Genomic DNA, 9,252 nt, shown 5'->3' with positions numbered 1-9,252 from the left:
CGTTTCAGTCTCATTCTGGCAGAAGTTATGGATTTCTCTTCTAAACTTGCCCGTTTTAGCTAAGGAGAAATATTTAGCAAGAAACTTTCTTGTCATCTCCTTCCATGTTCTAATCGATCCTTGGGGCAAGCTTCGAAACCAATGTTTTGCATCATCTTTAAGTGTGAAGGGGAATGCCCTTAGATAAACTGCATCCTGTGACACACCATTATATTTAAAGGTGTTCATTATCTCCTTGAAGTCCATCAGAAGATTGTTTGGATCTTCGTTTATCTTTTCTCAGAAGATACAACTGTTTTGGAGGGTTTGGAGCAACCCTTTCTTCAATTCAAAATTATTGGCTGCAACTGGAGGTGGTCTCACACTCAATAAGCCTTGGTTGTAGACCGGTCTAGCATAATCACCAAGTGGTCTCCCTTGGCCAGGAGCTATGTTTCCGAACTGGTCTGCACCCACAGGCTGATTCTAAGCCATTCTTCGAGCCCTCTCCTCATCATAAGCAATTTGTGCATCTTTAAGTGTTGCTTCTTCAGCATCCCTTGTAGCTTTCTCTTTGAGTTGGGCTGCCTCTCTCGCAGCCAAATCAACATTATCATCATCTCCAGCCATGTCTTCCTTGGTTGAGGATTCCCCAACCTTCTCTATTTTCTCGATGAGATTTCTTTCCTTCCTCAACTGTCGTAATTGTTTCTCAATTTCTGGTTCGTATGGTTGCAATTCCTTACCAGAAGATCATGTAATGTACCAATCTAACATATAGCTTGCGCACAGTCAAAGAACACCAAACGTAAAAAGGGAAAAATAAAATAAAATAAAAATAAAAATTCGTGGATTAGCACAATCCCCGACAACGACGCCAAAATTTGACGCGCTTTAAACACACACTTAAATATGCTCGCTAGTCAAAGATATTATAGTATAATATCGTATCCACAAGGATTGGAGTTAAACAGTATTTTCGTAGGTTGTAGCTAGATTGCTATCCAAGATGATCAACATTTGAGAATTATATGAATCAACACTAAAATTAACTAAGAATCTAGAGCTAATTGACTAATGACAATCGAACTAAAGTAAGCAAGGAAGATATCAATGAGAGAAAATAGGGTTGATAGGTTAGGTGCAAGACAAATGTTTAGGATTTAACTCTAGATAATTTACTTCTACTGTTTAAGTGAGTCTCACGAATTCACTTGGTTTTTTGATCAATTGATTAGTAGAAACTCCTCTCTCGATTAAGTCTCAACCTCACAATGTGAACCTATTTTAAGCACGTGAAGATATGCAAGAATTCGTAGTGGATTGGTCTTTTTGCTGAACCTCTCTTGATTATCCTCCTAACTAAGTTTAATCAACAATTCAACTAGCCTCTTCTGATTACTAAAAAGAATTCATGAATTCAACCAACAAGATAATGCAAAGATATCACAAGTATGCTTCTCTCGATTACATGAACATATGAATATAGATGCAACAATTAAAATACCCAAAACGATTCAATGCATAAAAACTAGAGTTAATAACCATAAACATATATCAATACACCAAATCCATCAATCCCTAAAGAGAACTACTCTATATATATGGAGTAATTCATCATAAATATAAAGAAAAAACATAAAACGATCCAAACTCTTGTTTTGAGAGAGGATTGAATGATGAATCCCTTGTGCTTTTGCTTCTCCACCTTCTCTCTAGCCTCCTTAGGTCTTAGATGTGTCAAAAGTCCATAAAATAATATTTTACATGTATTTATACTAAGTAGGCTCAGGCCCAGACAAAAACACCTTTTCCTGATAGGAAAATACTCTGTAAAAACTACACAGGCACACCGCATGGGGCGACGTGCCATGCGGGGCGTTAGTGGGATTTTCCAGAGAGTTGATGTCTAACAGAAGGCAGGAATTTGCACAGGCATAGCGCGCCACGCACCACGGTTGTACACTTTTCTTAGAGTCCGGATTTTTGCTTTGATTTTGACATCGAGACGTGGTGTTCGACCCCCGAACGCGATCCCGGCTTAATCCCTTCGGCTTTTACTTAGATTTCAAAGCTCCAAATCACTCGAATTAGCTCCATAACTTCTACATCACTAGGAATTACTCCTTCAATACATAAAACACACAATAAGTGCAAAACACTAGCGATTAAAGCTCAAACTCAATTAAATTGCAGTAAATTAGAGTGTAATAAGCGACTAAAATAAGAGATTATAGCCTACCATCAAATGACCAGACATCCGAGTCCCCTGTTAGAGTCACAAAAGGCCGGGGCTGAGGACGTTCACGTGGTGCAGCCAGAGCACCTGCACGACCTTCTACAAAAGAGCCACCAGTAGCTCCAGTTAGAGGGCTGGCACCTGAGACGCCTGTTACTGCACCAACCCTCCAGGATACTCTCGCCCAGTTTCTGAGCATGTTCAGCACTTTGGCTCAGGCAGGGTTGATACCACTCACTCCTGTCACATATCAGACTGGGGGAGGAGCACACACTCCCACCGCTCGTACCCCAGAGCAGCAGGTCTAGGTTGACCAGGTTCATGAGGTCATACCAATGCAGTCAGTAGACCTAGTTCAGCCCGAGGTTAGGGTGTTTCCCCTCGTTTTCTCGCGAAAGCAGGTTTCGAGGTGTGACAACTCTTTTAAAGGAGGTATTAAAATAGAAGAGTTTCCACCTAACAATTTTAAGGTGCGTTAGGGCACCTGTTTGTAAATGACTCTACTTTAACTAGTCTACATCACCAAAGATTAGGTAAGAGCTCAAATTACCTCAAAGAGAAGGTGTTAGGCACTCTTCGAGGTCCACAACTGTGGGTCCCGGATGAATTCTAAACTATGTGGATTATGTAATTAAGCTAGGTGATCAAATAAGCAATGAAAAATATATAAATTTAAGACTCTTATTATAACACATAACAATAAATAATCGGTACAAGTCTTAAATATTACAAGTGTACAACTGCATTAGTCTATATTAAATAACTAAGTGTAAATAGCAAGCATATAAAGGGGGGGGGGGGGGGTCCTAAGTGTTTTAGCCTAAAGGATCACCCCGTGCAACATAAATAATACTTCAAAACTCCCTTAAGGTAGGGGTTGCTCATATTATTCAGCGACACAGACTATCATAGCAACCTGAGTTCCATGCTCAAACCCAACATATAGGGCCCAACACTAGGCTTAACGAATAATCTTACTTACCTAAACCATGCCAAATCAGTCATATAGGTGACAGAATAATTATAGAATAACTAAAAAACTTAAACACTTTAATTCTTAGAGTTGTAGCTAACAACAGCTGTGGCCAAGACACATAAACAGAACCAGGCTAAATTGTAAGGCACACAGGGCACGTATAAGGCAGGTTTATGCTTATAATGCTAGAAACAAAGTTTAAGAGTGATATGATAGCAAACCATTCCATAAAATTTCAAAATGAAGCATGATTCAGATCAACCTAGGGAACCTTAGTTGAAGGTCTAGCAGACTCAGGCAAGAACCAAACAAAGCACAACCATCACTTGAAAGTGCCTATCATAAAAACCCAAAGGAGAAACGTAACAGAACAAACTCATGATCGATAAATTTCTTAATGGAGCAGGGAGAAACTCTAGGATGCTGAACATTAATCACAATATAAGAGACATGCTAATTTTCAGAAGCAAGACAGGCTCGTATTGGACCTGGCACTGGTTGGCTATACATGAGAGGAGAGGCTGGTTATGACGTTTACCCAAAGGTCTCAAACAATATTGAAGAGCACAGGATTGCATAAGTCGAACATATATTAGAACTTAAATGTCATGGAAACATGCCTTAGCTAATCAGTACAACATAAGGAATTTAGCAGGTTGGACAGGAATGTCTTAACAAGGTCTGAAACACATGCATTGATATATTACAAAGATACAAGACAAGGCAGAGAACATGCATTAGTTTACAAGTAGCAGGGAAAACATGTTTGGGCTAGTACCATGATCAGCAGTTAATTCTAGAGAAATATAAAGTTGCACATGAATGACTCAAGAAGAATTAGAACAGGTGCAGAACAAAGTAAGAAGCTGAACTCAGAATAAGCAACAATAATAAGCATTCAAACATACACATTAGAGCAAACATGCTTAAGAAAATAGAATCAAGGCAACATATAGGCAAATTCGATTACTAGAAAGTATAGAGCCTTAAGAATAGCTTCAAAATAGACAATATCATGTTGGTTCAAACAAATCCCGGAGACATATATATGCAAAGCAGGAACTCAAACGAATAAAATATGAAATTGCAAGAGTAATAGGTGCTTACCAGTTACAGATTAACGAACAAATAAATAAGAGGAATAATTTCAGCAACACTTTAATGTCAACAACAAAATGAACAGGGGAACCCAGGAATCTTAGTGCGTCAGAGTTCCCAAGAGTTTCGAATGAACCCCGGGCAGTGCTCACGCTGAGAAAGGTTCGATAATAGGATTCCGGTGGCCTTGGATTTCAGCCGGCTAGGAGATTGAGTCTCAGAGTAGTATAAGACGAGTAAGAATAAGAGAGTAGTAGTAATTTTCACTAAAAAAATATGTCTAGAGGAATAAGGGGAAGGGTTTATATAGTAGCAAAATTAAACACGCAAACAAGGAAAAATAGTCGCTTAGACACAAATAAGGAAAGAAAAGCATGCGAAATCGATTTAGAATCAATTTAGGAGAAAAATCAGGCAAACCCTAGTTCAAAAGGAGAACATAGATGGTCGAAATATCACTGAATCAGACCCATATAGCCTGGTAGTGAATGTATCCAAACGAAATATAGTCTAAATTTTAAAATTTGAAGGCGATGTTACTTGATTTGGGAGATCAGTACTTGCCAAAAATGGGGCAGGTACTATGTAATACCATAGTCTTGTAAGAAACAACGAGATATTTCATAGAAGGTAAGGGAATCAGGGATTGATTCCATTTTGGGGACGGATTTGGAGAAGATTCGAAGATACAACGGCTAGGGTTTCTCAGAGAAGAAGAGAGTAGAGAGGATTTAGGGGCGGCGGACGATTAAAATAAGGTTAGGGTTCAGGTGAGGTTAATTAAAAGGGGGAGGTAGTTTATGGGTCGTTGATCTCTGAGATCAATGGCCAAGATTAAAAGAAAGAGAGGGGCGGGTCATTGAGATGGGTCGCGACCTTGTTTGTAAAAGGGCTGTTTAGTTTGGTCTACTAGTGAAGGGTTAATGGAGATGGACCAGCTATTTCGGGCCTTGATTTGGTTCGAAATTAGCTCAAAATTGGGCTACAATTTAAATACACGAAATTCATAAAAATTAAATTATGAAAAATGACTAATAAGTAATAAAATATTATTAATGCTGTAAAATTCTTGAAAATAACATCTTAACATTATAAAAATATAAGAAATGCTATTTTAGTAAGATATAATACAATTATGTATAGAATATAGGCTATTTTTACAAATTGTGTAAATAGCTTAAAAATACAAATATAATTATATAAGATAAATTAAAATATTATGAAACATATATGTGGATGAAAATAATAAATTTGGATGATTAAGGCATCACAAAATAATTTAAAGAGGTAATTAATACATATTTAAATGATTTAAATGCAAGAAAATTAATTTTAAAGTTTTAAAAATTAAGAAAAATTATAGAAAATACTTGTATGACTCTTGTAACCTGGTGATGGTGAAGGAATGATATTTTAAAAGCATATACGACCTTTATAAAAATATGAGGGTAAAATTGGGTAGCAACAGCTACCTTTCTTTACCCGGAAATGATGAAAAAGTTGTCGGGTAAACAAAATGATGACCAATTTTGTCTGAAGTGAGTGAGGAATGATGTGTTTTGAAAAAATGGGGGCTGAACCCTGGTTCTTGAGTTTCCTGCATATCACTGATATTACGGAAATCAGGTCGTGTGTAGTTCTGGATCCAACGACGAATGAAACAGATGGAGTTGTTATAAGAGTGGTCGTATGTTTCAAAAAAGGATCTTTTGGATATGATATTGTCGTGACTAACAGATGATTTTAGGTGGAGCTATGGATATGAATTTGAACTTTACGGATGTATAAGGAAAGTATTTGAATGGTTATAGAACAGAGGGTAATCAATTGCTGATCATCGGTTACGTTTGAGGTGGTTGAAGGATGTGAACGTTGTGAACGGAAATCAGAGCGAGAATTGCTCCTGTTTGTAGAACGGTTACCTTTCGAGTTACTTGCAAAACTTAAAACACAATGCATGCGAATATATATGGGTTATTGCAAAATATTTAAACATGACGCAAATTCCCTTCAGACCTTGAGAGTTATCTTTGGACGATGATGATGTTGTCCTTAGACTATGATGTCCTGGACCATGGAGCGTATGATAAGGGATTCGCATGCCATGTAATGGTGTCCTCGGGTCATGAGAATGGTGCCTCCAGACTATGACGCCTTTGAATGATGATATGCAATTTTGAGAGATCCTCAAGCCATGGCATAGTGTGTTCAGGCTATGAGGATAATACCTTCGGACTGTGATGCATTTGGATAATATGGCAATGTTTCAGCCCATGAAATGCAAGTCTCATGCAAGGAAAGGAAATGCTTAGCCTTATGCAATAATGGAGACAATGCTTAGTCTCATGCAAGGAAAGGCAATGCTTAGCCTTATGCAATAATAGAGACAGTGCTTAATCTCATGCAAAGAGTAGAGACAGTGTTACGTCTCATGCAGAGAAAGGAAATGCGTAGCCATATGCAATGATGAGGTAGTGCTTGGCCCTATGCAAGAAGTGCAATGATTAAATGTGAGAGGGCAAAGTATTTCTTTGCTCGACGCGTTTGCATTTGTCGACTTCTGCCGATGTGAAGATAGTGATCTTGCTGTATGTGTATATTTGCGAGCGTTCCTGTTATGTCCATTGTGCCTACATCCAAAGCAATATCGTGAGTTTTGGGGGGGGGGGGGGGTTGGTTCATGTTCTTGATTCCTTGCTTTGCCTTTTCTCTTGTCTTGAGGTCCTGTTTGAGTCACCCCGGGTAACGTCTGGCGACTATAGAAAGAATGCTATTTTTGAAAAACATGCATTTGGGATAAATCGTTTATATAAAAATGTAGTTGTTTGAAATATGTGATAATGCATGAGAAAAAATAATTTTGTCGATTTGACAACTGTGACATGCTTCTGAGACATTGCAACCTCCTTAACTCGGAATTTTGAGGGTCCTCCTCAAAATTCTGCCGCAGTTTATATGCATACTTCTGGCAGTACATTCCTTGGCGATTCTAAATACGACGAGATCGGGCAAACTCGATCTTGCCCCCGTTTCTAACCATAGGGGAAATGAAGAAATTATTATGATGTGACCGAACCCACATGGCTGCCTACGTATCCCTTCTTAAATGGGAATCATGTCAAGCTAGTTCATGTTACATCAAATAGAAAGTACAAACATAGTTTTAAACATAGTATCTCTTGACTGCATCTGAATTGATTGGTTTTGGCCAAACCTCTCCATCCATTTCTGCAAGTATAAACGCTCTTCCTGTTAGTATTCGGTGAACCATGTAAGGGCCTTGCCAGTTGGGTAAGAATTTCCCCCTTGCTTCATCCTGATATGGGAAGATTCGTTTCAACACCAATTGTCCCGGTGTGAATCGCCTTGACCTAACCTTTTTATTTAAAGCTCTTGCCATTATATTCTGGTAGAGCTGACTGTGACACACTGCATTTATTTTTTTACCATCAGTGAGAGCTAGTTGTTCATACCGGTTCCGTACCCATTCCGCATCACTGAGCATAGCCTCTTGTATGATCCTTAAGGAAGGAATCTCCACTTCAGCAGAGATAACGAGTTCGGTACCATAAACCAGTAGGTGGGGGGTTCCCCCAGTTGATGTACGAACTGTGGTGCGGTATCCGAGCAAAGCAAATGGTAGCTTTTCATTCCATTGCTTGTAGTTGTCCACTATTTTTTTCAATATCTCCTTGATGTTCTTGTTGGCGGCTTCTACGGCTTCATTCATTTGCGGCCTGTATGATGTAAAATTCCAATGCTTGATCTTGAATGTTTCACACATAGCTTTCATAAAGTCACTGTTGATATTGGCGGCATTGTCAGTAATGATTGACTAAGTACTCCAAATTGACAAACAATGCAGTCCCGGGCAAAATATGCTACGACCTTCTTAGTCATAGCCTTATAGGACGCGTCTTCAACCCATTTTATGAAGTAGTCTATGGCCACCAGAATGACCCTGTGTCCGTTTGAAGTAGCGGGTTCAATTGGTCTGATGATACCCATGCCCCAAGCAGAGAAAGGTCATGGTGAACTCGTTGCATTGAGTTAGTTGGGCAACACTCGTATCATATCAGTATGTTTCTGGCATTGGTGACACTTTTGAACATATTCGATATAGTCTATTTCCATAGTTATCCAGAAATACCCCGCTCTTAATATCTTCTTGGCCAAAACGAAATCGTTCATGTGAGGTCCACAAGTTCTGGAATGTATTTCTTCAAGCAATGTAGATGCTTCCTTGGAATCGACACATCGTAGTAATCCCAAATCAAGAGTCCTTCTATACATAGTTCCCCCGCTTTGAAAGAAATAGCTGGCAAATCTTCGAAGTGTACGCTTCTGAGTGTGTGTAGCATTCTCTAGGTATTCTCCATTTTCTAAGTATTCATTGATGTCGTGGAACCATGTATTTCCGTATAAATCTTCTTCAACATGAGTACAATAGGCTGGTTGCTTATGAATTCCTATTGGGATAGGGTCGATAAAATTCTTGTTTGGATATTGTATCATGGAATACAAGGTAGCTAATGCATCTGTGAACTCGTTCTGAATCCTAGGAACATGTTTGAATTCTATCTTTGTGAACCTCTTGATCAACTCTTGTACATAGTGCAAGGATGGCAATATTTTAGTGTTCTTAGTATCCCATTCTCCTAGTACCTGGTGTACCAATAGATCAGAATCTCCGATTACCAGTAACTCCTGAACGTTCATGTTAATGGCCAACCTGAGTCCCAAGATGATGGCCTCGTATTTTGTCATATTGCTGGTGCACGGGAACCTGGGTTTTGCGGATACCGAGTAATGTTGATCGGTTTTTGATACTAAGACAGCTCTGATGCCCACTCCCTTAAAGTTTGTTTCTCTGTCAAAGAACATCCTCCAACCATCGTATGCTTCGGTAATATCTTCACCGACACCTCTTCGTCTTCAATGGTTTGTATTCTCCGTCTAC

At 38.9% G+C, this 9,252-nt stretch overlaps 1 protein-coding gene across 1 annotated transcript; it reads right to left on the bottom strand.

Annotated features, from left to right (window-relative positions):
- Positions 1–465: 465 nt before the first annotated feature.
- On the bottom strand, positions 466–9,011 carry LOC138907962 (uncharacterized). The gene is made up of 3 exons (XM_070198589.1): positions 8,443–9,011; positions 7,507–8,029; positions 466–720 (listed from the first exon to the last, which is right to left on the bottom strand). The coding sequence occupies exons 1-3, from the start codon at positions 9,009–9,011 to the stop codon at positions 466–468; spliced, it is 1,347 nt and encodes a 448-aa protein (XP_070054690.1).
- Positions 9,012–9,252: the final 241 nt, after the last annotated feature.

The sequence above is a fragment of the Nicotiana tomentosiformis genome, chromosome 3 (assembly GCF_000390325.3).
Source record: "Nicotiana tomentosiformis chromosome 3, ASM39032v3, whole genome shotgun sequence".
NCBI classification, from domain to species: domain Eukaryota; kingdom Viridiplantae; phylum Streptophyta; class Magnoliopsida; order Solanales; family Solanaceae; genus Nicotiana; species Nicotiana tomentosiformis.
Note: the sequence above shows the minus strand (reverse complement) of the source record. Positions and strands in the feature narration are given on the sequence as shown.